This window comes from Drosophila persimilis, unplaced genomic scaffold, assembly GCF_003286085.1.
Source record: "Drosophila persimilis strain 14011-0111.01,24,50 unplaced genomic scaffold, DperRS2 tig00000579-arrow-pilon, whole genome shotgun sequence".
NCBI lineage: Eukaryota > Metazoa > Arthropoda > Insecta > Diptera > Drosophilidae > Drosophila > Drosophila persimilis.
In genome coordinates this window covers 2,992,374-3,017,332 of record NW_020825322.1, presented here as the reverse complement: position 1 = coordinate 3,017,332, position 24,959 = coordinate 2,992,374, and the positions used below count along the sequence as shown (strand labels likewise).

General features: G+C 46.7%; 9 protein-coding genes and 1 long non-coding RNA gene across 14 annotated transcripts; 6 read left to right on the top strand and 4 right to left on the bottom strand.

Moving 5' to 3' along the window:
* The first annotated feature begins 810 nt into the window (after positions 1-810).
* On the top strand, positions 811-2,992 carry LOC6598570 (protein RFT1 homolog). The gene is made up of 4 exons (XM_002023597.2): positions 811-926; positions 1,061-1,275; positions 1,348-2,605; positions 2,676-2,992. Exons 1-4 carry the CDS (start codon positions 867-869, stop codon positions 2,811-2,813), a joined length of 1,671 nt encoding a protein of 556 aa, XP_002023633.2. The 5' UTR covers positions 811-866; the 3' UTR covers positions 2,814-2,992.
* Positions 2,993-4,296: 1,304 nt separating this feature from the next.
* Positions 4,297-6,570, top strand: LOC6598572 (histone-lysine N-methyltransferase 2D). Its single transcript, XM_002023599.2, has 3 exons — positions 4,297-4,496; positions 4,578-4,896; positions 4,990-6,570. The coding sequence occupies exons 1-3, from the start codon at positions 4,347-4,349 to the stop codon at positions 6,057-6,059; spliced, it is 1,539 nt and encodes a 512-aa protein (XP_002023635.1). The 5' UTR covers positions 4,297-4,346; the 3' UTR covers positions 6,060-6,570.
* A 66-nt stretch (positions 6,571-6,636) lies between these two features.
* Positions 6,637-8,772, bottom strand: LOC6598573 (UDP-N-acetylglucosamine transporter). The gene is made up of 3 exons (XM_002023600.2): positions 8,342-8,772; positions 8,133-8,252; positions 6,637-7,834 (listed from the first exon to the last, which is right to left on the bottom strand). The coding sequence occupies exons 1-3, from the start codon at positions 8,352-8,354 to the stop codon at positions 6,885-6,887; spliced, it is 1,083 nt and encodes a 360-aa protein (XP_002023636.1). The 5' UTR covers positions 8,355-8,772; the 3' UTR covers positions 6,637-6,884.
* A 378-nt stretch (positions 8,773-9,150) lies between these two features.
* Positions 9,151-10,589, top strand: LOC6598574 (translation initiation factor eIF-2B subunit beta). Its single transcript, XM_002023601.2, has 5 exons — positions 9,151-9,268; positions 9,326-9,412; positions 9,471-9,927; positions 9,990-10,375; positions 10,447-10,589. Exons 1-5 carry the CDS (start codon positions 9,213-9,215, stop codon positions 10,517-10,519), a joined length of 1,059 nt encoding a protein of 352 aa, XP_002023637.1. The 5' UTR covers positions 9,151-9,212; the 3' UTR covers positions 10,520-10,589.
* On the bottom strand, positions 10,384-11,654 carry LOC6598575 (phosphoglycolate phosphatase 2). Its single transcript, XM_002023602.2, has 2 exons — positions 11,175-11,654; positions 10,384-11,106 (listed from the first exon to the last, which is right to left on the bottom strand). Exons 1-2 carry the CDS (start codon positions 11,562-11,564, stop codon positions 10,579-10,581), a joined length of 918 nt encoding a protein of 305 aa, XP_002023638.1. The 5' UTR covers positions 11,565-11,654; the 3' UTR covers positions 10,384-10,578.
* Positions 11,655-12,878: 1,224 nt separating this feature from the next.
* Positions 12,879-15,580, top strand: LOC6598576. 2 transcript variants are annotated; one of them, XM_026990354.1, is made up of 3 exons: positions 12,879-13,993; positions 14,204-14,785; positions 14,840-15,580. In XM_026990354.1, exons 1-3 carry the CDS (start codon positions 13,250-13,252, stop codon positions 15,407-15,409), a joined length of 1,896 nt encoding a protein of 631 aa, XP_026846155.1. In that variant the 5' UTR covers positions 12,879-13,249; the 3' UTR covers positions 15,410-15,580. The 2 variants fall into 2 exon arrangements, with proteins under 2 accessions (XP_026846155.1, XP_002023639.2); XM_002023603.2 differs by having other exon boundaries at positions 12,880-13,993; positions 14,843-15,579.
* Positions 15,581-15,903: 323 nt separating this feature from the next.
* LOC113566129 lies at positions 15,904-16,656 on the top strand. 3 transcript variants are annotated; one of them, XR_003408954.1, is made up of 4 exons: positions 15,907-16,037; positions 16,100-16,160; positions 16,335-16,478; positions 16,634-16,654. It is a non-coding gene; the product is annotated as an uncharacterized LOC113566129 (long non-coding RNA). The 3 variants fall into 3 exon arrangements; XR_003408955.1 differs by lacking the exon at positions 16,335-16,478 and having other exon boundaries at positions 15,904-16,037; positions 16,634-16,656; XR_003408953.1 differs by lacking the exon at positions 16,634-16,654 and having other exon boundaries at positions 15,905-16,037; positions 16,335-16,617.
* Positions 16,657-16,659: 3 nt separating this feature from the next.
* On the bottom strand, positions 16,660-18,626 carry LOC6598577 (WW domain-binding protein 11). The gene is made up of 5 exons (XM_002023604.2): positions 18,538-18,626; positions 18,346-18,471; positions 18,178-18,275; positions 16,941-18,112; positions 16,660-16,875 (listed from the first exon to the last, which is right to left on the bottom strand). Exons 1-5 carry the CDS (start codon positions 18,599-18,601, stop codon positions 16,683-16,685), a joined length of 1,653 nt encoding a protein of 550 aa, XP_002023640.2. The 5' UTR covers positions 18,602-18,626; the 3' UTR covers positions 16,660-16,682.
* A 648-nt stretch (positions 18,627-19,274) lies between these two features.
* Positions 19,275-21,632, top strand: LOC6598578. Of its 2 annotated transcripts, none has more exons than XM_026990353.1 (6): positions 19,275-19,357; positions 19,419-19,638; positions 19,706-19,792; positions 19,851-20,678; positions 20,734-21,076; positions 21,138-21,632. In XM_026990353.1, the coding sequence occupies exons 1-6, from the start codon at positions 19,310-19,312 to the stop codon at positions 21,472-21,474; spliced, it is 1,863 nt and encodes a 620-aa protein (XP_026846154.1). In that variant the 5' UTR covers positions 19,275-19,309; the 3' UTR covers positions 21,475-21,632. The 2 variants fall into 2 exon arrangements, with proteins under 2 accessions (XP_026846154.1, XP_002023641.2); XM_002023605.2 differs by having other exon boundaries at positions 19,416-19,638.
* Positions 21,625-24,321, bottom strand: LOC6598579 (activating signal cointegrator 1 complex subunit 2). Its single transcript, XM_002023606.2, has 5 exons — positions 24,029-24,321; positions 23,808-23,968; positions 23,119-23,733; positions 22,773-23,051; positions 21,625-22,709 (listed from the first exon to the last, which is right to left on the bottom strand). The coding sequence occupies exons 1-5, from the start codon at positions 24,140-24,142 to the stop codon at positions 21,656-21,658; spliced, it is 2,223 nt and encodes a 740-aa protein (XP_002023642.1). The 5' UTR covers positions 24,143-24,321; the 3' UTR covers positions 21,625-21,655.
* Positions 24,322-24,959: the final 638 nt, after the last annotated feature.

Genomic DNA, 24,959 nt, shown 5'->3' with positions numbered 1-24,959 from the left:
TCTTAATACTATTAATATTACTTTCAGCTTGGTTTAAACGACAGCGCATGCGCGCGCGCACCTTTCTTTCTTTCTTACGGAGCAAATAAACGACTCGGTATGGTTCGGACTCGAACTCGCATTCGTATTCGGACTCCGTATTATAATCGCGTCGCTTGGCTTAAACCGTCTCGGGCCGTGGTAAAACTCAGACTAACTTGGCCAGACAAGTCTTCAGCCGTCACAGCGAGCCATAAGTCGTTCTTCTGCGTCACCGCCAGCTGTTTTGGGCGCCAGTTGCTGCTTCGCCAGTTTGAGCTGGACGTGAGGCATGCCTCTAACATCGTACCGTTGCAAGTAATTTGTGAGCAACTGAGATGGCCATAGTTAACTAAGCTGGTAATTTATTTAATTGAAAATCCCAAATGAAGCGCCAAAGTGTTAACAGCACAGCTGGAGAAACCTCGATAACATCGCGGTTTTTTTTTGGCGCCCTTAGTTTATTGTGTATTATTCCTTAGCTAAAAGCGACCAAAGTTTCATAGATTGTTAGTGAAATCTACAAAGAAATATGAGAAAAAATTAAACTATATATATATTTATTCATATATGCCTTCTTTATATAGTATTTAAAATATGAAGTTAAGGTGTAGAAGCATCGAATTGATGTTCCTTCAGCCATATGTTAACAGGCTGAATAGCTCGTTAAATATTTTGTGCTGTTAGGCGCAAGAGCGGAATTAGATGGATCAGCTGTTCACCGCGACACACACTTCCCAGCACTATCAAATGATTTCGATTTTCGTCAACAGTTTTCTTGTTATTTTATCAAATTTACTTTGATTTGCTGTCTGCATGCAATGCCGCCGACTCACTAATACAGAGCAATGGCACGCAACGTGCTAGAGAGCAGCCTACTAGGCGCTGGCTTCAGTATCATCTTTCAGGTGAGCGCAGTTTCGAATTTGGCCCCATTTGGTGAGATTGGTATTGAGAGTACCAGCCAGCCAGCCCAGCCCCCAGCCCGTCAGCAATTAGTCACCATTCTGATGCCTTGTTATTCTTATCACCCTGTTCCCAGATACTATGCCGCATCCTCACGTTCGGCATCAATGCGTACATTGTGCGCAATGTGGGTCGCGAGGTGCTGGGTATCATGAATGTGCGCCTGCTGCTGCTCGAGAGTACGTTGCTCTTCTTGTCCCGGGAGGCCATTAATCGGGCTGCACTCAGTGCCAATTCGCAGCAGCGAGACAGGTGCTCGTGGGCTCAATTGATCAACCAGATGTGGCTTACGTAAGCATTGAGGAGCACAAATCCATCCACAAATCTCAAACCCAAACCATAATTTGCCACAATCTGTTGCAGTGTACCCATCTGTGTCGTCCTCTGTGGCCCCTGTTTGTACATTTGGCTCAACTGGCTCTCGACCGTAGACGCTGTCTACTCCTCCCAATATGAGTTCGCCTGCTATGCCGTTGCCCTGTCCTGTGTCCTGGAACTGTTCGCCGAGTCCACCGTCTTCGTGGCCCAGGTCTTTTGCTTTGTCAAGCTTAAAATTCTGTTAAACACTCTCCACATCTTCGTGCGCTCAGCCATTTTTCTGTGGATCGTGATTGGCGACAGGAGTGCGGCCATCACAGCCTTTGGCATTGCCCAGATGGCCAGTGCAGTAACCATTGTCCTCGGCCAATACGGATTTTTCTACTTTTACATCGGGCGCTTCAATGACTACAAACTGCAGCAGGCTCGGAAGAAACAGCCGACACCCACATCCTGGGAGCTGACACTGTTCGAGCACATGGACGACTTCCCTTTCACGCGGCTGACCGAGTTCCTGCCGGGCGTTATGTTCGATCCCATTGGGAAGTTCTTCAATCGGGAGCTGCAAACGCTCACGCTGAGCTTTGTCAAGCAGGGTGTGCTCAAGCAGATCCTCACCGAGGGCGAGAAGTATGTAATGTCGGTCTCCCCAGTGCTGAGCTTTGGCGAGCAGGCCACCTATGATGTGGTCAACAATCTGGGCAGCATGGCAGCTCGCTTTATATTTCGCCCCATCGAAGATAGTTCCTACTTCTACTTCACGCAGACCATATCGCGGGACACGCGTCTGGCCAAACAGCCCTCGGACCAGGTGCGACAGGCCAGCAGCGTGCTGAACAATCTTCTGCTGGGAGTCAGTTCCATTGGCATGCTGGCGTTCACCTTTGGCCAGAGCTACTCCTACCCAGTGCTGCTGCTGTATGGCGGCCCAGACTTTGTGGCCGGCGGGCTGCCCCAGAGCCTGCTGCAGTGGCATTGCCTGGCCATCTATCTGCTGTCTGTGAATGGGATCAGTGAGGGCTACATGTTCGCCACCAACACCAGTCGGGACATTGACAAGTACAACTATCTGATGGCCATCTTTTCGGTCAGCTTCCTCGTCCTATCCTACATTTTGACGGGCATCTTTGGGCCGGTTGGCTTCATCTTTGCCAACTGCATCAACATGCTGGGACGCATCCTTTACAGTACCTACTATATCAGGCAACAGTATCAGCCGCTGTCGCTGAATCCGCTGCTGGGCCTTAAGCCAGCCAAGCTTTTTGCCGGGACTCTGATCCTGTCTGGGCTCATATGCTATTGGGTAAGTGCTATATCTATTTATTAATTTCAAAATCTGTCTAATCTTTTATGCTTTCGTCCCCTCTGTGCAGTACCAAAGTTCCGCTCTATTTACCCATTTGGGCATTGGCTTGATAGCCGGCCTTGTGTGTCTACTTGCCTGGGCCCTGTCGCATCGCGATCTGGTGCGTTTGGCCTGGCGATATGGCAGGCGGATCAAAATCGATTAAAGGATATGGGTTGGGCGATTTATCGGAGAGCGCACAAAATGTGGAATGGAATACTTAAATATTTATATAGACAATTGTAAATTAATTCCGGAATTAAGTTATTTACCTATTGAATGTTTGTAGTGCTTCAATGCTTCGTTAATGTTAAGGCATGCATTAAAAGACAACGACAAATTGTACTATATTTTTGTTCAAACTATTTTGCCAAAATTTAAATAAATTTTAATTCATTTAAAAATTCAACGGAAATCATAGGGTTTGGTATTTTATGTGCATAGAAATCAATACCCCAAATCTATTAACGCTATGCCTATGCGTTAATTCCCTAACTCGTTCAAATAAATACCTCAACAGCACGCGACAAACTAATATTATGCATTAAATAATATCCCGATATAACTTTTCTTAATCTGCCTTCTCATATAAGCGAGAATGATGACATTATTATCCTGATATACCTTTTCTTGAACTTCAATCATTTATTTTGAATCCATAAATATTTCATACCAAAACATCCCTAGCCTGGTTTTTTTGTTTAACAAAAACGGTCTCACTGAGCAACCGAGCGCGCAACAGGATGACCTTTTGCGGTATTTTTAATACTTTCCGGTATTTTTTGATGTCAAAATAAAGCCGACGGTATATTTTGTCCATTTAATCAATCTTTTAAATTTCATTTGCAACATTATTTATTGTATTGGATACAAGCAATTATTTAAATTAAGCCAATCAAGTAGAAAATTGATTCATCAATGATTTTTATTGTATAATTATTATTCTTGATTTTTATTGAATAATTATTATTTTTTAATCAAAACATTTATTATATAATTATTATTTTTATTGAATGATTCTTATAATAAGAATTATTTTTCATTTTTATTGAATAATTATAATTTTTGATTTTTATTGTATAATTATTATTTGTAATTTTTATTGTATAATTATTAAAATAAATATTATTCATGATTTTTATTGAATAATTATTATGTTTGATTTTTATTGTATAATTCGTATTATAATGTTTATTTTTGTTTTTTATCGAATAATGTTTATTTCTGATTATTTATTGTTTGTCTTCCCAGGTTACCAGCAACATTTCGACTGTTTTTTTTTTTTTGTTTGTTTAACTATTTTGTTTAAATTGAGCAAAATGAACAACTATCCTTTTTCGTTGTTTTGTTTTGACCTATTTTGATAAAACCTTTTTTTTAGACAAGATCCAATAAAAGCAAGTATTTAGAATAAACCATTTAAGTAAAAAATTGATTCATAAATCGTATAAAATAAAGTGGGCATGGCAAAAAGTTTTATCTAGCTAATAATATTCGGCGGAATATCAAAAACGAGGAATATGTAAAATAGAACTTGAATTCGTCAGTATATTTACGGTATATTTTTTAAATGAGACGGTATGTTTCGGTATATTTCTGAGGGTCGGACCATATATACTTATCGATAGGTCACACAGGCGCGCAAGTAACAACATTTTCGTATAGTCTGCCTCCTTTTTAAGCAATTTGCTGGCCTAAGATGAAGCGTACCAAGGACGAGGACAAAGACGAGTTCGCCAGTGCCACTAACAACTTGAATTCAAGCACTGGCAGCAACAGCAACGATGCTGCTGCAACGGTAGGCACCGTCTCAGCATCGACTGCCGTTCGCACCACAGGACGCGTCAAGGTAGGTTACATTTCCCGCCGATTTGCCAGAATCCCCCGTACTGACAAGCTTTGCATTTTATTTGCATTCAACACCTTATAGAAACCCAAGCAAGTTTACGATCCATCTGATAATTATATCTCGCGTGGGCCCCGCAACTCAACGCCAGCGAATAGCAATGTGCAAGCGTCGCCATTGCCGGCATCGGCCGTGGTACCACCAGTGCCAGTTACACCGCCTGCGGCGGTGGCTGTGCCCAATCCCAAGACAGAACTATCCGCCACTAGTGCTTTGCAAGATTTGGAGTCCGGGCAGCCACTGCGTCAGTTTGATATATGCGAAAAGTGCGGCAAAATGGAAGTAAAGCGTGGTTCTGGCCACAAGAGCAATTATCTCGCATGCAAGAGTTGCCAGCACAAATGTATGTACCTTACCCCTAAATCCCCAGTCCACCCAACCTCTTTCAACTCCATGCTCATTTTCATCCCATATATTGGTTTATGTGTTTTTCCAGGGCACTTTTCCTGCCTCACCATCACATTTGATATCCTGGCCGTTGCTCGCAAAAAGTACAAGTGCGCGTCATGCCGCCACTGCCGCATTTGCGGCATCAAGGGCACAGATCTGGCCATCTGCTCTGTGTGCGTGTATTCTTTCCACCGCAATTGCCATGATCCGCCCTTGGACGGTTCCGATCTCAGCGAGCGCCAATGGAAATGCCACGGCTGTGAGTTTGGCACGAACAATAATAACGACCATTCGGCCAGTGAACAGTCTCGACGCAAATCATATCCGGGACGCAAAAAGCGTGCCCAGTCGGATCCCGCTGGTCAGGAGAAGTCGCCGCCAGTCAAGCAGGGCAAAACCGCTCAGGAATCGAAGGAAAGGTTAAAAACAGAAGACAGAGTCGCCGCCACAGTTGCCACAGAACCATTCACCAAGAATGATGACCCAAAGGAACAAGAAAAGGGGGAGCCGAATATAAAAAAGGAGAAAATCGAATACGAGGAAAAGCGCATGTCTATGGAGGAAAATGAAGAGTCAAAGGAAGCTCTTACAGTAGAGGGGACCAATAAAAAGCCCAAGGAAGAGGTGGTCCTAAAGCCGGACGAAGATCTGCCGGAAAAGTTGGATGAAAAAGGGCTAGAAAAGAAGCCCGAAGAAGGAGGCCAGCAAGAAAAACCAAAAGAAGAGTCACCGATGCCGCTGGAGCGCATGGACCAGCAGCCATTGGAGGAGGCGGCGGTGCCCACTGCCAGCGATGAAGATGAAGTCGCTCCTGTCAGTATTCAGGCGGCTCCAGAACCCTTAAAGGATGCAGGGCCCAAGATGGGAGACGACCAAAGTCCGGTGAGCACCTGGACTGTTGAGCAGGTTGTCAAATATCTGGCCCGTTTCTATCCGGATGAGGCTGAAGCATTTAAACATCAGGACGTGGATGGCGCCTCGCTGTTGCTGCTCACGCGCGAGGATGTGATAAATGGTTTTGGCTTTAAACTTGGACCGGCTCTGCGCGTCTTTCAGATTATCCTTGGCCTCCAGTCACACACCAACAATGTGGCCCTGGGCTGGTCATCTACCTAGATTAGCTTCCCTAAGGATTATATTTTATATTTAAAGTCTTAAGAAGTTTGTTTTTTTTTTTCGGACCGTAACTATTACTATTATTAGAATACTCTCTGTTCTGTGTGAGCCGAAGCGAACGCGAAAGCTCACCAATTATTAGTGAAATGAACGCTTATATTATTTTTATTTTTTTTTTCAACTTAAACGAAATCACTGGTGGTCGAATGATTACACAGCCCTTCTCTAGTCAGAAGTAGACAATTTTCCTACTCGTTGCTGCATGTACCCTAAAGAAGATTTAATTTACTTTAAATTCAATTCAAGAAAAGGTATGTACTTCTCCAGGAATTTGGAAAATGTATACGGCGAACCCTGAAGGAAATGTAACTCAAATTCCCCTCCCGGCAGTCTGAAACCTTAATGGAAAATGTATTTAAATATAATAAACCGAATGAAATGTACCTCTCCAGGAACTATAAAAGTATGTATACAACGAATGAAATACATTAAAATATATGATTTAAAAGCATTCCCCATAGATTAATCGCACCTAAGATCGATTAAATGTTGAATAAAGAAATTATTTCTTGAGTTTCTTTGTTTCCTTTAATTTCAAACAAAATGATAAGTATAGTACATAATTGGAGTGAGTTGTGTGACTCCAGGGGCAATGTGGATTCTCATATAATCCATAATTACTAAATAAAACACACACAAAGAACAAACACATGCACACACGCATACAGAGTAGTGGGAATATCAAAGTACATCAAATGTAAGCATTACACGGCCCAACTCTGGGCTCTTGGGACAAATACTGTTGGGGGGGCGATCCAGATCATTTCAGACGCGCGGCAGCAGCTTCTCTTCATCGCCCGTCGTCTGTGCCGTTGACTTGGGAGCAGATCGGGACGGATCGTAGCCGTACATAAAGATCGAGGCGATGACTAAGGCAGCGCCAAAGCTGAACTGCAGGGTGAGATTAAAATCAAAGATGTAGATGGAGGCCACGCAGGATATGATGATGGCCAGGGATGTGGCGAAACCCTTCAGAATGTTGTCCGCATACTTGACCACAACGGCCACGATGAGGCCGCCGCCGGCCTGCAGCAGCACCAGATACCACACAAAGAAATCGTAACCATGGAAGAAACCATGCTCGAAGATGCGACTGGCGTCGTTAACAAAGCACGTGAGCAGGCCAAATGGTATGCTCAGCAGACTGAGCTGCACGTTTCTCATCCACACGGAGATCTCGGCTCCCTTAAGAATCTTCTCGAAGTAAATGCCCGCAAAACCGGACAGGAAGCAGGCACCCAAGGCGGACCACAATCCTAACATCCGATTCTGTTCGGGTATCGCACTCAACGACGATGCTGCACCGCCGCCAGTTGACGACGACGAGGGGGAGGAGTCACTGCTGCCGCTCGGACTCGTGACAGTCTGGGCGAGTTGAACCAAGACAATGCCCATGACCAGCAGGAGCAGGGCACCCCACTGCGTGGTGAGCAGCTTACGGCGTAGGATGACCACGGCAAACATGGCCGTGGTGAGGATCTTTAGTTGATATGTGACCTGGTACGTGGCCGCATCCAAATGCGAGGCCGACACATACAGCAGATTGTTCTGCACAATGTATACCAGCGAGGGTACGCACACCTTGAGCGTGTCCACGGGATTGGCAATGATTGTCCTGTGCAGCGAACGCACAAACTTCTGGGCATCCTTGCCCTCCTCATTGAATACCAGAAACAGGCATGTTATCAGCTTGGCAAACTCGGCCATTAGAACAGCTAGAAGAGAGGAGCGATAAAATGTAAACAATCAAGTCGACAATAGAGATAAAGAAACAGGCTAATGAATTCTTATTTATGACCAAAATAGAACGATTCGAATGATGATGAATGCGCAGCAGTGTGTGCGTTACACAAGCGGAAGTACGTCGGTGGTTTCTTATCAAGCGCTTCCTCTAGAGCTCCCCATGCCAAACTCTTGTTCACTTCCAGCGCCTCTGCTGATCTGCTGTTGCTTGCGTGGAATTGCCAACGTAAATGCTTTGCCAACATTCCATGCTGGGCAACAGCAACTCACCCGTTGAACTCAGGAAAATGTCGCCGGGTCTGGTCCGGGCATAGCGCATGCTGAGGCCCAAGATCGCATTCTGCAGCGTTAACGTTAGGAGACTGATGTACTTCAGAGTGTTCGTGTTCACTGTACGATAAGAAATGGGAGCGGGCAACAGCATTGTGACATTAATTATGAAGAGTTCGGATCCAACTAAACATATGTATATTACTCACTATGGATATTCATGGTTATTTCGGAAACGGTTTACTTATGCGAGAGAGAGCAAACAAAAATATATGATAGGGTAGACCGGTAGACGCAAGAATAGAGTCGGAGCAAACAGAATACAGAATAGAATTGAATAGAATAGAATAGAATAGAACACAGAGCCAGCAGCCAGATAAATCAACACCGCGAGCAAACACTGAGATCGATCCGGATTCAAAACCCGGGGTCTAGAGGAAATTTCTTTTCGTTTTTTCTGCCAGTCTTACTGCCACCGAACCGTGCGTCGGGTCAATGTGGTAGCGTCCTCAGCTTTGGGAAGAAGACACGTAAACAACAATTTGAAGCTTCAGAGCTGCCCATTCTCGCGGCCAGGGCAAGTTTTTATCGTTGGGCATTGCTGCTGTGTGGTTGTTGTAATTGTTATTGTTGTGTTGCTGCTGCGCTGGCTGCGGCGGCCTCTCTTCCCCGATAACCGATTGCACAGCTGACGGAGCAGTGTATGCTGCCGTGTTGGCCATTCAGCGGTATTCGTACGCAATAAAAAAAGCTAAATCTTCAATGAAGAAATCAATCAAATTAACTAGCTTGTCCACAAACTGTTTAATGTAAATTGATGCAAATTCTCAAAGTTTACAGTTAAAATTACTATGTGTGTGTTATAATACAAAATACCATGAAATACCATATGTATATTTTTATTTGTTCAGCTTGTGCTGGTTTGGTTTGGACCCACTTCTTGCAGAGCGCACAGCTATTTATAGCTGATACCTGTCATACCTGTCTCACAGGGTATGGTATCGATAACATACGTGGTAATACGTCTGTTTACCAAATTTTATTATTTTGACGGTAATTTGTAATACGCTTGGGGTCAAAATGCGGGAACAGCCACTGAAAGAGGTCACCCAGCTAATCCATGCCATCAAAGTGGGGTAAGTGAGCAATAAACGCATGGTTCAAGTACAGCAGCTGCCATTTCCTCTTTGCAGGTTGGTGGAGGGCTCCTTCGGCATAACCAACAAGACATTAGACATCTTCAAATACATAATCATCAGCAAGAGCTGGAAGAATGCCGAGTAAGTATGGCTGCCTATAGCTATGTGAGACTCTCAATGAATATATGTACCATTGCAGTGCCCTGATGCAGATTGTGCGGGCCCAATGCCGAATCTTGCAGGCGGCCCTGCCACAGGAGACTGTTACCTCGAACATAGCACGTCGCATCTTGAAACTCACACGCGAGGAGTTCGATCTGCTGCATGCCAAGGTCCAGCACTTTACAGATGACTCACAGGCCTCGCTGTCGCTCCACAAACTGGTCACCCAGACCAGCGAGAGTAATGTGAGCGTTGACTATTCGGTGCCACAGCAGGGGCTGCGCGAGGCCCTGCTGGATCATCTGCAGGAGGTGGAAACGGAGCTTGAGACCAGCTCTGAGAACATCTGCGTCCAGGCTGAAGAGCACATACACTCGTCGGAGATCATACTTACGCTGGGACACTCGCGCAGCGTGGAGAATTTCCTTAAGCGAGCCATTAAGAAGCGTCAGTTCCTTACCATCATTGTGGCGGAATGTGCGCCCGCCTGTCGTGTGAGTTAAACTCTAATCTCCTCTGCAAGGAGATCAGCAATTGATCTTCTCTTCTTTTGCAGGGTCACAATCTGGCTACCAGCTTGGCTGCGGAGAAGAATGTGGAGATTATTGTCATCCCAGATGCGGCCATTTTTGCCATGATGTCGCGCGTCAACAAGGTCATCATTGGCACACACAGTGTTCTGGCCAACGGTGGCCTAAGAGCTGCCTGCGGTGCCTATACGGTAGCTCTAGCCGCCAAGCACTATTCCGTGCCTGTGATTGTCCTCGCGCCCATGTACAAACTGTCGCCACTGCATCTGTGCGAACAGGATGCCTTCAATATGGTCGGCTGTGCTGAGGATGTGATCCCATACGATTCAATACCGGCCCGCGAGACCAAGGTCTACAGCCCCATGTTCGACTATGTGCCACCTGAGTTGGTCACGTTATTCATATCCAATACGTAAGTAAATTAGTTCAACATTTATTATTCAACAAGTAAATGAATCAATTGTATTTAATATAACCTGTTAGCGGTGGCCACGCCCCCTCGTACGTGTATCGTCTTCTCACGGAACTGTATCATCCCGAGGACTTGGAGATTTGAAATCGTTTTACACTCTGTTTGCCACACACACTCGACCAATAAAGGACACCCCTAATTATCTATTCTTGTATATTCTGGAGCAATTGCGTAAAGTCTGCCAGGCTGTCGGCATAATAGTCTGGCTGTGCGTCAACGGGAGCATTGAACATATCCTCTTTGGTGAGGCAGCCGCTCAGGACGAGCAGTGACTGATAGCCGCACGATTTACCGAACTGGACGTCTTGCACCAGGGTGTCACCAATAAAGATGCAACGTTTGGGGTCTGTGATCTCAAACATTTCAGCGAACATCTCCCCCAAAATGGGCGATGGCTTGCCCAGGAAGGTGGCCTCGCGCTGCGTATAGCGCTTCACATGCTCCAAGAAGTCAAAGAATCCAGCCACATTGAGGTTTTCAGCGAGGGGCATGATGACATCGCTTCCTCCCGCTATCAGCTGGCAGTCCTCGTTCTGCTGCAGATGCCTAATGGCCTTAGCCAGCTCCACGTAGGACATGTCCAGGTGGATGTCGAATAGCACAGCGCCCACAGGCTTGTCAATGCTTAAATGATCTACCAGCGAGGCAGCTGTTAGATGTTCTTTGACTTGCTGCAAGGAAAGTCAATCAATAATTTACTCCACCACGAAAAATCGCACCCTCCAGCACCCATCCTCACCAGCGACTCAAAGTCGATGCCTTGCTTACGCAACGTCTCGTTGGCTTCCAACGACATGAGGGAGTAGACACGCTGCCCAGGCCTGTGCTTCTTTAGATAACGCACAATCGTCTTGACGGGATGCACAACGTCATCGTCATGGACATTGTTAGCTCCAATATGCTTGAACTTGGCCATGTACTGTTCATCGGTGCGAAAGCTGTTGTTCGAAACAAACTTTATTTGCTTGCCGGCCGATTTTAAGGCATTGACGGCAGCCCCAGTGCCCGGTATCCAGCCCACCAGCATCCAGACAACGCCGTCGCAGTCGCTGATGACCATGTCAAAGGAGTCAATGAATTGACGCTGCTCCTTCTGGCTGAGTTCGAGTATGTGACGTGGTGGAGCCATGGCTATATGAAGAATGCGGCAAGCGGCCTTTAACGCTAACCGGCAGATGGAATGGAATGGATGCTGCCGCCCTGGCTTGCGCGCGCACCGCAATTTACTGGACGACTGAATGCCAATGCCATTGCCGCCCCGGCCATTTAACCTTCACCGTCACATTGACGATAGTCCACCGTAGTTGGCTGTAGTACGGCGTCGTCCGTCAGCTGTTCAGCTGACTGTATTGTAATTCTTTTATTACACGATTTAGCTAAATAGTTGATTGCCTTAGTGCCAGTGCCACGTCTAGATAAGATTTCATATGTAAATAGGAAACGTCTGTAGTGTATGGTCTATGGTCTGTGCATGAGAGACGCGTGCATGGCCGCGGAATAGTCGTGGGCTTGTCTAATCTTCCATAGTGTATCTGCGGGAACCATTCGTACGCTTTTTTTTAATTCTCCAAGTTGGTCAACTGGTGTTAAAATATATCTATAAAACTATTTGTTGCCCCAGAAGTTTACTGTATAAAATCCTCATAAATATTAATTTATTCTGTTATCATTGCTTAGATTAGTTTTATTGGGAAAAGTCATAATAGGTCTTCTTTTGGTATAATTAAATATAGAGTACTATAAACTATGGACATCACACATCAGGACAGGATCAAAAAATATTAATTAAAAATTTAACGTACTCCATAGAAGAACGAAAACTAGTTCGATATACACATATAAATCATCGATTGACAATCGATAATAACGAGTTGTAATATTTGGCCCACAAACTTAAGGAAAACTTGTCTGCTGCCAGTTTTTGTGAATATAAAAAGCAGTAACATCCAACTTTAGGCCTTAAGTTCTCCAATGAAAGATTTAACCGCAGGCATTCCAGAAGATTTCGATTATCTATGATCTATCGAAATCAAACTTTTGGCGCTAACTGACAGAAACAATTACGGTATGCAATTATCTGTATTTAATTAAAATCATTTGAAGCGAAAGCCCATTCGATATGTCTGACACCAGCCGATTGACAGTCAGTCAGGGGTCATGGCCTATCGATCGAAGAATCGTATTTTTGTTGCTTTTGTCTTGTTCCTTTGATTTGGCACGGCCTGGCCTGGGCTTTCCACGGCACTGGGATTGGTGGGGCTTAGAGAAATTACATGCACAGACATATATAACAATAACAACCCCAAAACACGTCAACACCTTGACATTGATGGCTGCGGCATTCAAGCCACATTACGAGAGCCCAAACAGACGGACATTCGAAAGGGCGCAAAACGCAGAGGAAGCCGCGCCAATGGCCAATAATTCAGATTCACAAGCATTTCAATTTGGCTGGAAGGCGTGCCACAGTAGTGGCCGAAAGATAATTGAAACAAGACGCCAACGACAACGGCAACGGCAACAGAACCAAAGAGGGAAGACCAGAGCCAGGCCGAAATACAAAATTGGAAGAAAGGCAAATGGGTTGTCGTCGTGCATTTGATATGTGCGGGTATACTACTTGTGGGTATATCAAAAATCCAAATCGATTGCCAGCGAAGTTAGTTTAGTTAGGCGTCTCTCTGATAAGATACGAAACCTGAACCGAACCATTACCAGAAGAAGACGGGCGGGCCAGTCAGCCAGCCAACACAAATAGCACACACACTGTGCTGGAGCAACTGGCCGTGATTACACAATATATCTATAGTCACCATGAGCACCATCAGCAGTGAGCAAAAAATTGCATCTGTGGCCAGCAATGGACTAGAGGCGACAACTCCTATAGCCGGCGGCGACTCCTCCAGCTGTTATAATGGCGAGGAGCTAAAGATTCTTGGCCAGCTAAAGACCATCGAGCAGATCAACGAACAGCGCCGCATCTTTCTGAACAGTACTATTAGTGAGGAGACCACATCTTCAGAGAAGAAAGACTCCAAAGACGAGGACAGCCAGCAGACGAAGGAGCAGGAACTGGAGAAGCCAGAAGTCGAAATGGAAGCGGAAACGAGCAAGCCTCAGCCTCCGAACAGTCTCGTACTGAACGTAAAATATGCCACGCTACCCAGCCCCAATGTGGTTACGCTACGTTCGCCAATGTCTCCGCCTCCAAAGCCACCCATGCTGAGTCGCACCAGAAGCATTGGCTTCGGGGATGGGCACAGCCCGGTGACCAATGGATCCGCCGAGGCCTCGCTGTTGCGTCAAAGTCTAACAGAGACGGCAATCAGCGAAGCAGCGGCGCCAGTCGGCACGACAAATGGAGGAGCAGCAGCAGCTGCAACAACAACAGCAGAACCACCACCGACCGTGTCCGCTCGTCACTATGAGGGTCTCATCGAGGAGTTGCGCTGTCCGGGCTGTGCCGGCGCCATGAAGGCTCCCATTTTGCTGTGCAAGAGCGGCCACAGTGTCTGCGAGCAGTGCACCCGCATTCTGCTCATGTGCCCACTGTGCAAGGTAAATTGACGTCAGCGGACGTTCCACGTTATTGACTTATCGGTATCCCAAAATCTTATCTAGTGACGTACGCGGGGCGGACGGGGCGGCTCGGGGGATCGGAATGACAGTGGGAGCCACTTCAAACTGAATATGAAATAGCTGTAGATTGACATCATCGACAGCCGCATAGCGAGTGATCTTTTGACACATCTTTCCTTTCCTTTGCAGGAATCATTCACCAATTCACGCTCCCTGACCGTCGAGGCTCTGTGTGCCAAGGCCCACTTCGGATGCAGCCATGCGGCCGGTGGCTGCCAGGTGCGTATGCCGGTGGCCCTATTGCCCTGGCATGAGCAGCAGTGCATCTACAAGCCAATGAAGTGCTTCATGGGTCGGGTGTGGGGCGAGTGCAAGTGGCAGGGCAGGGAGGTGCAGTGGAAGGAGCATCTCGAGGAGCAGCATGCCGAAAAGCTGTTCCGCTCGAGCACCTCGGATCTGGTGTGGAACATGGCTGTGCGACGTAAGCCCCTCACGGGCTACTATGTCTTCCAGGCACACGACGAGATGTTCAACTTCTACGAGATCTACGACAAGCAGCGCATCCTCTTCACCATGACCTGTACGTCGAATCGGCGCGAGAGCAAGTATAACTATGCCTATGAGGTGACCCTGCTCCAGCCGGACAACGAGGCCCTCTCCATGACCCAGAAGTTCCCCGTCCACAGCGAGTACGATCGCGATATACTAATGGACGGCACATGCGTGAGCATTCCCCTAAACGAGCTGTCGCGTTTCGTGGACCCCGAAAAGGTGTGTGTATCTAGTGGAATCCTCATTTGAACTGACACGATCTCTTCTTTTTAGCAGGTGCTGCACTATCGGGTGAGCGTGCTGGCGGTTAAGTCCCCGCGCCGGGCTAAGCCACCGCGCCAGAGCCTACCCGTCCCCATCGACTATGAGCAGACGAAGAATGCGGGTGTGAATGGCAAGAGTGTGCCGCCTAACATGATCATTACGCGCACATATAAGGAGGGCATGGGCGAGGTGGAGGTGGAGCCCACAGCCGCCGCCGGCACACCCGATTCGGAGAACGATCCCAACGCGAACAATGGACTGGAGCTGGAGCGCAAGTGGGGCACCCCTCAGCTGCACTTCAATCGGAAGTATCTGAGAAATACCCTGAATGACGCTGGAGGCCAGCAGGAGGATGAATTGCGTCCCCTGGCCGGCGATCGGCGTGGTCTGGGCGATGACAAGCTCTCGTTGTGCAGCAACGGCACCAGCTACACGAAAAAGGTCTCCGACTCGTTGCGCAAAAGCTTTAGGGCCCTCAAGGCGGACATCATTGAGATGCGACCGTTTGCCAAGAAGTCGGCCAAGACGATCGAAGGATCATCACCCAGATCATCGGTCCAGACCAATGGAGCCAAATGACCTAAGTCCACGCCAGCTCACATTTTTTCCATCTGCAATTCCGAAACTGCAATGTAAATATGTTTTTGCTTCCTCACATTTCTTGTGTGTGCTACTTCCATTCTAATTTAAAGCATGTATATATTCCAGAGTGATTAAAAGTATATCAAATAAAAATAGCTTCAAAATTGGTAGAAATATACCATCGAACATAAAGTTCAACAGTCTTTAAACAGCCACATATTATTTCCTTTTTAATCTTGCCTCCTTACACTACAATACATATATGCTGCGGAATTGGCTGCTATCTTTACGGCTCGCAAATACGCCCAAACCCAAAAACATCGATCCGCAATTTGCTCTCCCTCTCCTTCTTCCTCGTGCAGTGTAGCGCCCCCTGGCGGAGTGAGCGAGATATAACGACTGGATGGTAATTCGTCGATAGGAAGAGAGACAGAGTGATATAACTTAATGCGCAGTATATAAACAGCTGGAATACTGGTCTTTAGGTGGAAATAGAATAAACGGAGTGCATAAGTTACAGAAATAATAAGATTACATACTATATGTATGCATACACAGACTGAGGTCGGGCCGGGAGGTCTGGACGCCCTGAGCCAACTAAGAAGCCGGTGCCAACAAAAATAAAGTAAATTAAAAACTAAATATTAGCCCGTGGAAATTACGATTTTTTTTAATTTTCATTTGGAGGTCTTTTGTGGAGGACCCGAGGCGATAGCCAGCTTGTGCCCAACATCATGCACTAATACCGGTTAGTATAGTTTTCTTTTAAATTTATTTCGATGAAGCCCATTTAATGTACTGAAAGAATGCAACATGTGTACGCCATAAGGAGGCGGAAAAGTCAAGCAAAATGTTGGTGAACTACTGCTGTTTATGATCAGTTACTTAGATAATTATAATTCTCCTATCTCTGATATTTAAGATATTTGTATTGTGCAACTCCGTCGAACTTCTTTGGATTGTTGATCCTTAAAAGTAATTATGTAATGAGTACGAAAACGTGGTATTTTTTAAGGACAGCTCAGGACAGAGTCCTGGATCTGAATAGAGCATGGAACCTTCTGAGGTAACCGCGAGACCAGTTTAATATACATTTAAGTAATCTCTATATAAGATTTAAGGCTTGCCCCAAACCAATTTAGAAACCATTAGGATAGAGAACAAGACTTTTTGCTTTGGTTGACTCAATTTATCTAAAACTAAAATGTATTCAATTTACAGCCGCATCCAAGAGACTCTCCCACACTCCCGCCTGGAATTGTGGGGAGTGCTACAGCAGACCCTGCATTTCGTTCATGAACTGCATGTAGGCATCGTCTTTGGTGGGCGGCTTGCTGTGAGACTCGGACGGGGCATGGCCGGTATCACCCGTAATGTGTTTGGGTCGAGCCGCTCGACGTTGATCGTCACGTTTCACGCGTAACGTGGAGGGCACAAAGCGCGTAACATCCGCACTTAGATTTCTGGGCATAAATAAAAAAATGGAGATATAAATCAGAATCTATATGCGATTATACGCTCTGCTTACCGGATTTGTGGTTTGGCGGTGATGGTGGTCACACCCTTGGCCGATTCCTTCGGCGGAGGAGGTGCCGGCGGCCCGCCTTGCTTGTTGTGATGCGCCATGCGGGGTGGCAGACCAGGCGGCGGTCCTGGCGGCATGCGTATACCCATGCGAGGCATGGGCCCGAGAGCATGGGGCGGTCGCGATCCCGGTGGTGGGCCTGGTGGCATACGCATTCCAAACCCAGAGCCGGGACCAGAATGTGGATTTGGCGGGCGCATGGGTGGCGGACGGTACATTATAGCTGGCGGCCCAATGTTGTGTATTGGCGGTAGATGGGGGACCTGTGGTGGGGCCGGCACTGATGACGTTGGCGGCAGCGGAAGGGGTGGCAATGTGGGAGCTTTGGGCGGGGCGGGAGTCGTTATGGCAGGCACAATTGGTTTGGCTGGCTCAGGCTTTGCAGCTGGCTCGGACATCTCCTCATCTTCATCTTCCTCGTCTTCGGGGTCGTCTTCGCTATCGCTGCTGAGGTTCGATTTGTTGTCCGAGTCACTGTCTTGGCTGCGCGCGGACATTTCATTCGCTTCATCGTCTTCCTCGTCAGGCGAGCCGCCTTCTTCATCCTCCTTAGCGAGTTTGCGATGCTTGCGTTTGTGCACATGCTCCATTTCCTTCATGAAGTCATCAATGTTCTGAGTGCTTGGCTCTGACGCTTCCTCCTTATCCTCCTCTTCTTCCTCGTCCCCTTCCCCGTCGTAGTCGGTATTACCCTCGGCGTCCGAGTCTAGTTCCGACATGGCAAACAAATCTGGCGGGGGTCCTGGCGGTACGCCCAGCCAATCCGTATCCTCCTCTTCGCTGGGCTTGTCTGCCTGGACTTCAACGGATATTGCATCGCTGTTTTTGGGCACTCCCGGTGGTGCGCCTGGTGCATATGGAGGAAGGGCCAGGGCGATAGGCGGTGGTGGAACACGCATGCCAACGCCCACCCCAAAGCCTGTGCCGGCAGGGGCTACGTTTGGAGTAGGACCAGGCGTTGTCGGTGTGACGGGAGCAGGCAAGGGAATCTCATCAATTTGAACACTCTGAGCGTGCTTGACGCTCTCGTAGTATTGCTGCTTTTTCATACGCTTCTTCTCGTACTCCACCTCTTTGCGCTTCAGCTCTGCCCAGTGCTCCGGCTCGTCATTGTGCTGCAAGGGGCAAGGGAACAAAAATGTGTTGCTTTTTTGTGGACTGTTTAAAGGGAAAATCTTACATAGAGTCGCATCACGCGGTCAAAGGTCTCCTTTAGCTTCTTACGCTTGTCCCGCAACACTTTCTCATTGAGTGGCGACGGCTGCAGCACATTGTACTCTGTCAAGAGAGAATTGGAGCCACTGCATCATTTTGACAAGGGGCATACCATGCCTATAAAGAAACTTACCCATCTCATCGATCTTCTCCATCTCCTCGAGGATCTGGGATGGATCTTTGTTCTTAAGGACCGCTGCTCGTACCATTTGCCGCTGTTTTTTATTCTTTTTCAACTCTTTTTTGCGTGCCTCCTTGCCTGAAACATTTTGTGGGGGTTTGCGGTTACAATTTCCGATTGGCTAAAAAATCTGATCTGACTTACGCGCTTGGTCTGTGGGATTCATATATTTCCCACTTTTTGTGGTATTAATGGAACGGCGACCCATTTTTAATTGTTAATTTAACAAGTTTATTAAATAAAAAATACGGAGGCGGCGTCTTTTAGTGGGGAGAGCAACTACAAATAAACGCCAGTGCTAGAGAACACAAACATACATGAGTACTATCGATAAAATATATCGACTGAGATGTTTTCAATCTTGACCCCATTAAAATGATTTCAATTTGATTTAATTTACCTCCGAGTACATTGGAAACTATCGATTGCCTGATCATTGTCTGGTCTAATCTAAATTACTATTATTTTTAAGCTTATTATTGTAGTAAACTTTAATAAAATCTACGATTGTTTACTAATATGTATGGTAAATTGGTTTATTCACTTCAAATTCGACATCAAAATATACCTAGAATACGCGGTATATGGCAATAGAGCCATAAAATAGACTAAAACAATAACTAACTAGTGGTGCCATTGCAAACTTTATTAAAACACGTGAGTTTGGTACAAAGATATCATATATTCATAATGAAACCTGTTGTGTAGTGATTTTTGAGCTACAAATTTGAATCATAGTTCCTCATACATATCATAGAAAAAAACCCCCGCCAAATGACTAGCACAAGTATCGATAAATAGCTATACATCACCCTTTCCAGCACTGTTACTTAACTATGAATGATGCCGGCAAGTCTCTCAAGACAACAGTAAAGTAAACATGTTCCATCAAGAGAATAACACTTCTTTGTCAAATATGCTCAGCAATTTGAAATTAAACGAGAATGATACCGAGAATAATATGGTAAGTTTTTCATTTGCCTCCCTACACGGCACTTTCATTCCACAAGTTTCTGTCGCAGAAGACTGACGATCTCCCGTGCAAACTGCCCCAAATGGCCGAAGCTGGCAATAGTGACGACGAAAAGACACCTAGCAGAGATAGCAGCAGTGTTATTTTTGTTGATTCGGATGATTCGTTGAGCGCGGTCAGCTTCTTCCATTTATCCGAGATTAATAGCACTTCATCAGAGGATAACATCCTCATCGAAGAGACAGAACCTGAAGAGACAATCAGCCGAAACAGTAAGAAAAATTGTCCCCAAAAATAATAATGTACAAGGCGTAGTAATTTTCAAAACAAATATAATAGATTCTAGTCTGGGCAACATGGATCAAAGATCTTCAAGAAAACGTGGGACATCTGGGGAATCACACGCCAGTGGATCGGTAGAAAAATGTAAGTCGGGAGTAGGTATCTGAAGAATGATATAATATAGATGGATTTATATTCATAGATCAGTCGGTGGGTCGTGCCAGCACCCCTACTAATCCGACAGTGGTAACCCGCAGTGGACGCGCCGTGCGCACTGTTCTGGATACCACATTTGATTACTCCTCGTCGCAGCCGGAGGGGGAAGACGAGTCGATTAGTTTTTCGATCGACAGTGATGATGACGACGATTATACCGTGGACCAGAGCCTCACGGAGCATAAATGGATGGGTCGCAAACAGAGGCGCTTCTCCTATCAGCACAGCAGCAGCAGCGAAGCCAATAGCCCTAAAAGCGATCGACGTCTAATATATATTGATCTGAGCCAGTCTGTGGGGATTGTGGGGGACAACCCCGTAGCCGATCTATCGGTTGATGATGATCCGGAGTTCAAGACGAAACTGCACAAGTTCCTGGGACTTATTGCCCCGCGGCGACGCCTCTACAATCCCATGGACAACTTTGACGATGACCCAGATAACTCTTCCCAAAAGGAGACTCTTCCAGTGCCCTCCAAGAGTCATCTAACTGAGACGACCACCTTATCGACACCCAAACGCCTTTTTACGCCCAACACACCGACAGGCAGCAACACCTGGTCAATGCTGAACATATCGAAGCTGTATATACCCACCCTTCAGGAGAGGCAAGCTAAGTTTTATGACGATCTGATTGTCCAGGCGAATTCCACCTTCATTGAGACACAGACACCGGCTTTCCTCAAGGAGAAAATCGATCTGAGTGGACTGCCAAGCGATAAACAGCGTGCGAGCATTTGCCGGCGCCACAATGGAAGCATTGCCTGCCTAGAACAGCATCCGCTCTTCTACGGATTCGTCGAATCCCTAAATCGTTAGTTAAATACGTTTGTCCGAAAGAAAAACTAACACTTTATTTCCACTTACAGCTCAGACTTCGATCAATATGTGCCATCCGCGGGCTTTGCCCTATCGCAAAGGTGACTTTGAGAAGTGCAAAGTGGCTCTGGCCAAGGTCCTATTTAGTATGTTCAATCATGCCATCTTTCACTGCGGCCTTCAGGCGAAAATCTATTGGAAAAACAGCATGAGTACTCCCTGCAGCAGCGAGCTGGGTTTCAACTCTTCAGGCAACCGCACTGCACGTATTCTGCTGTGGAAGCACATCAATCAACCGGGCATGCTTATAAAGCCACTGCTGCATGAGATGTGCCATGTGGCGGCCTTTGTCTATAACCGTGAGACAGGACATGGCGACAACTGCCGCAAATGGTAGGCTGGCAAGCCTCATCTTGCTTCTCTTGTTTATCCCCTATCTCTTGTGTATCCTCAGGGCCTACCAAGCAAAGAGCCTGATACCAGAGCTGGCATTGAATAGTGACTGCGATGCCAGCTATAAATATTCCTGCACGCTCTGCGCCCGTTGCTCCTATGGCCTGGTATCGTTTGAAAACGAGGCGGAGCTACTCCGGTGTCATTACTGCCAGTTTGAGGTGAACGTAGAGCGTTGGCGCGTCACTGACACACAGAAAATCTGGCGTGCCAATCAGTTCAACACCCCATTCAAGACTTTTGTTCGTGAGAATTACCTGCTGGTCAATAATGTGGATTCGCACAGCGCCAAGATGAAAATTCTAAATCGAAATTTTATGGACAGAGAAACCACATAATTTAATGATTCCTTTCCTATAGTTAATCTTAGCTAGTTTCAATGCTAATTATACACATATCAATGGACGCCTTTGACTGAAGGTCCAAGTCGAGTCCTGTACATTTTGAATATTCCAAGAAGTGCCCAATCAAATGTTAAATACAAACTGTGCGTTCACATAGTAATCTTTTATTTATGCTTTAGGACATCATACCTTTGCTGCGCTTAAAGGCAGCTCCTGCCTTGCGATTGTGATTGGCACGCGATGATTTGTGCGCCTCCTTTTGGCCGCGGCTGCGTTGGGTCTGCTGCGTCTGGCCTTGTCCCTTGGGCGCCCCGCTCACAGCAGCACTCTGCTGTGCCCCACTTGATCCCCGCTGGCCATATTTGGCCATTTGTCGTTGTTGGTAACGGGCACGGATAACCTCCGGGTTCTCACAGAAGTCGGCGCCCCCACGGGACACCGTCCCCTTTTCGGACTTGCTATCGGAGCTATCGTCGTCATCCTCCTCCTGGTCCTGGATCTCGTAGGCAGCAGCGTGAGAGGACGCCAAGTGCGAGGCCGCCTGCATTCGCGCACGCAGGAGACTCACGGGCGGTGCTTGACCCTCGTTGAGGGCCTCGTAGCTGTCATCGTACTCATCATCGTATTCCACGCCATCGCCATCGTGAGTCGACTCTTCGACCATGGCATACTGCTGGTAGCGCTCCTTCAGCTTTTTCACATCCGTTTTGTCGTCCAGCAGCTGCTCGGCATTGCGTGGACCACCAGGCAGACCCTTGCCTTGCTTGATAATGCACTCGGGCTTATCCTGCGTGAGGACATCATAGCGATCGCCATCGCACACATTGAAGTGACGCACGCCCGTCTGACTCTGGAGCTTATCTTGTGGATCGGGTGGTACATATACCTTCTGCCGATCCATTTCAGCTAGATCCGGTGGCAGATTGTCATCTAAAATGGCTGCTATCGCCTGCTCGCTGTTCTCGTAGCGAGTGAGGAGGGAACGTATGAAGCCCATGCCCAGATCGGGCAACACATCCAGGACAGCGCTGACCTCCAGATCAATGTCGCGCGTTGACCCATTGGAGGTGGCCTGAGGCAGTGGCGAGGTGGGCGTAGAGTCCTCCTCTTCGTCGCCGTCAAAAGAGACGTCCCGGCTACTGTCCAGCTCATCGGCCATGACGCCACTGAGGCAAGTGCTCACAGCCTTCTGATAGCCAGATACCACAAAGTCCACCTTATAGTTCTTCCTGTAAAAAATGGTATATATTATATGTATATTCAACCGATTTGAGTCGGAGAGATTTACGTACACATTGGGACAGCGATTTAGCAGCATTTGCATGTCATGCTCGAGCGGATACTGTCGCTGGTAGTCCACCACAAACGTTTGGGCGGAGAGGCACTCCTGCAGCAGCTCCACCAACTGCTGGCCTCGTCCGCCTTGCAGCTGTGAGCTGATGACATCACGAACCACGCCAAGGAATTGCTGGCGGGTCTCGTTCAGCCAGCGCAGGGAATTCGCCTGGGGATTCACCATATAGATGTTCTTGTACAGCATGGGAACAGTCAGATCGTAGAAATTGGCAATGCTACGAATAAGAAAGAGACGAATGATACAGAGTCCACACAGGAAGAGGGAGATGGAATGTTTGGCACCTTTGCACCAGGCGAAGTTCTTCGATGGTCTCCACCAGCTCTGGACGTAGCTGCAGCAAGATTCGCAGCGTATAGGCACAATCTAAGGCAAACAGCACCACATCATCGTAGGGCGTCTCCAGATCACCATCAATCGGCACACCACCGCCTGCGCCCTCGCAGCCTTCGTTTTCCACTTGAATCTGCATGCTGAGAAAGGCATTTTCATAGAAGGCCACTGCCTCCTTCAGGTCCTTCTTGTACTCCGGCTGAATACGCAGAACGCTGTCAAAGATTTGACTCAGCAGGGCCACATTTCGCGGCTCGGAGTCGCCCACAGCAATGGCCAGATCGAACAGAAGCGGCACAGAGATCAGATAGTTGCTATATAGGAGGCTACTGTGCTGCTGAGGGGTAATCCATTCGGAGGCCGATTCTTTTGCGGTGCAGAGACGCATCACCAGACGCACAACGAGTCTAAGGAGCTGCGCATACAGTTGATTGGCCTGAGCGATCTCCTTATCCTGTGCGGAATTATCACTGACATCGGGTTGTCTGTAGTATGGATTGGCTCGTTGCAGGAATGTCACAATGGCAGCCATGGCCGACTCTTCGTATACCATATACGACCAGAATCTGTGCAGAGACAGCAGGAATATTTTCTTAGCTATGTTATGGATGTAAAGTGACGTTGAAATTCGAATTCTCACTCATGCTGGCTCAAGCCAAGCAGAAACTCCAAATCCTGACGGCAATTGTTGGCCGTAAATGTCCATTCCTCCAGGGCCGCAGCGGTCTTGAGCTTGCCATAGGAGCTCATCAGGCAAATGTAGCTACCAAAGGGCTTCTCTCGTCTCACCCAATGCACATCCTGCAAGACGCCATACACCTTATAAGTAAATATGCAAGGAAATGACATTTTCTCACTCACCAGAGCGGGGACATGCCGCTTGACGCCATCCTGGCCAGAGAGGGCGAACTTAAGATCCCCGAGTGGCAGTTTATGTGGATTGCAATTGTTGTTGCTGGCGTCGTTGTCCAGCATGGCTTTTCCTATGCTTAGTTGTCTATGCTAAACTATTTTCTTCTGTATTGATGACAGCAGATTTTTATTGAACATAGAATTTTGTGAATTTCATGAAACTGTTCAAACACATCAGCAGCGCATGGAGCACTGAGCATAAGGTGAGGTCGTGTAATCAACATTTTTCGACATCGCGTCCCACTCAGTTTGATCCACGTTTATCTGTCAGCAAATCATCATATCCACTGAATCGATTTAATTTGAATTAAAGTGTGCCTTCAACTTGTAAATTAACTTTTAAAGTTTAGGTGCGTACTTCAAAATAATAATAATAACGTAAAAACGGGTAAATAAAGAGCCACCCTAACACCCTATTTACACTAGTGGTTGCGTTTGCTCGATTTACCGAATTTGATCACTGGATCAACCATGATAATAATTGGTTTGGTTTATACAATTTTGTTAGAAACGTACGTATTAGATCTTGAACGCAATAACTTTACTTTGTGCAAGTGTAAACACGATATCTGAGCTATTGAGTTAAGTCAAGTATCGGTAGGTAACTCGATATACACAAGTATCGAACTACATATCGGCGCAGTCATTTGTATATACATAATATAATTTTTGAATTTAAGCTTATCGCTATCTAGTTAGTGCCTAGTTACCACTATTTTACTCCCATTGGGACATGCAATAAATGTTTGCGACTTAACGATGAGAAATACGACTTTCGATTGGATTCAGTTAGGGTAGTCGATGTAGATAAATGAACTAATACTATTAGCTTAAAGCGTTATTTCCCAAATAATTATCATACGTAGCAACTCTGTAACTA

Excerpts from the sequence above, each read along its gene's own strand:
- LOC6598570 (XM_002023597.2), top strand. The coding sequence starts at position 867 with ATGGCACGCAACGTGCTAGAGAGCAGCCTACTAGGCGCTGGCTTCAGT. Across the intron at positions 927-1,060 it reads GCTTCAGTATCATCTTTCAG|ATACTATGCCGCATCCTCAC; the intron begins GTGAGCGCAGTT and ends CCCTGTTCCCAG. Across the intron at positions 2,606-2,675 it reads CTGGGCTCATATGCTATTGG|TACCAAAGTTCCGCTCTATT; the intron begins GTAAGTGCTATA and ends CCCTCTGTGCAG.
- LOC6598572 (XM_002023599.2), top strand. The coding sequence starts at position 4,347 with ATGAAGCGTACCAAGGACGAGGACAAAGACGAGTTCGCCAGTGCCACT. Across the intron at positions 4,497-4,577 it reads GCACCACAGGACGCGTCAAG|AAACCCAAGCAAGTTTACGA; the intron begins GTAGGTTACATT and ends AACACCTTATAG. Across the intron at positions 4,897-4,989 it reads CAAGAGTTGCCAGCACAAAT|GGCACTTTTCCTGCCTCACC; the intron begins GTATGTACCTTA and ends GTGTTTTTCCAG.
- LOC6598573 (XM_002023600.2), bottom strand. Across the intron at positions 7,835-8,132 it reads CATTTTCCTGAGTTCAACGG|CTGTTCTAATGGCCGAGTTT; the intron begins GTGAGTTGCTGT and ends CCTCTCTTCTAG.
- LOC6598574 (XM_002023601.2), top strand. The coding sequence starts at position 9,213 with ATGCGGGAACAGCCACTGAAAGAGGTCACCCAGCTAATCCATGCCATC. Across the intron at positions 9,413-9,470 it reads AAGAGCTGGAAGAATGCCGA|TGCCCTGATGCAGATTGTGC; the intron begins GTAAGTATGGCT and ends GTACCATTGCAG. Across the intron at positions 10,376-10,446 it reads ACGTTATTCATATCCAATAC|CGGTGGCCACGCCCCCTCGT; the intron begins GTAAGTAAATTA and ends ATAACCTGTTAG.
- LOC6598575 (XM_002023602.2), bottom strand. The coding sequence starts at position 11,564 with ATGGCTCCACCACGTCACATACTCGAACTCAGCCAGAAGGAGCAGCGT. Across the intron at positions 11,107-11,174 it reads GCATCGACTTTGAGTCGCTG|CAAGTCAAAGAACATCTAAC; the intron begins GTGAGGATGGGT and ends CTTTCCTTGCAG.
- LOC6598576 (XM_026990354.1), top strand. The coding sequence starts at position 13,250 with ATGAGCACCATCAGCAGTGAGCAAAAAATTGCATCTGTGGCCAGCAAT. Across the intron at positions 13,994-14,203 it reads TCATGTGCCCACTGTGCAAG|GAATCATTCACCAATTCACG; the intron begins GTAAATTGACGT and ends TTTCCTTTGCAG. Across the intron at positions 14,786-14,839 it reads GTTTCGTGGACCCCGAAAAG|CAGGTGCTGCACTATCGGGT; the intron begins GTGTGTGTATCT and ends TCTTCTTTTTAG.
- LOC6598577 (XM_002023604.2), bottom strand. The coding sequence starts at position 18,601 with ATGGGTCGCCGTTCCATTAATACCACAAAAAGTGGGAAATATATGAAT. Across the intron at positions 18,276-18,345 it reads GGAGAAGATCGATGAGATGG|AGTACAATGTGCTGCAGCCG; the intron begins GTAAGTTTCTTT and ends CTCTCTTGACAG. Across the intron at positions 16,876-16,940 it reads ACCGCCAAACCACAAATCCG|AAATCTAAGTGCGGATGTTA; the intron begins GTAAGCAGAGCG and ends ATTTATGCCCAG.
- LOC6598578 (XM_002023605.2), top strand. The coding sequence starts at position 19,310 with ATGCTCAGCAATTTGAAATTAAACGAGAATGATACCGAGAATAATATG. Across the intron at positions 19,358-19,415 it reads ATGATACCGAGAATAATATG|AAGACTGACGATCTCCCGTG; the intron begins GTAAGTTTTTCA and ends TTTCTGTCGCAG. Across the intron at positions 19,793-19,850 it reads CAGTGGATCGGTAGAAAAAT|ATCAGTCGGTGGGTCGTGCC; the intron begins GTAAGTCGGGAG and ends TTATATTCATAG.
- LOC6598579 (XM_002023606.2), bottom strand. The coding sequence starts at position 24,142 with ATGCTGGACAACGACGCCAGCAACAACAATTGCAATCCACATAAACTG. Across the intron at positions 23,734-23,807 it reads CTTGGCTTGAGCCAGCATGA|ATTCTGGTCGTATATGGTAT; the intron begins GTGAGAATTCGA and ends GTCTCTGCACAG. Across the intron at positions 22,710-22,772 it reads CTAAATCGCTGTCCCAATGT|GAAGAACTATAAGGTGGACT; the intron begins GTACGTAAATCT and ends CATTTTTTACAG.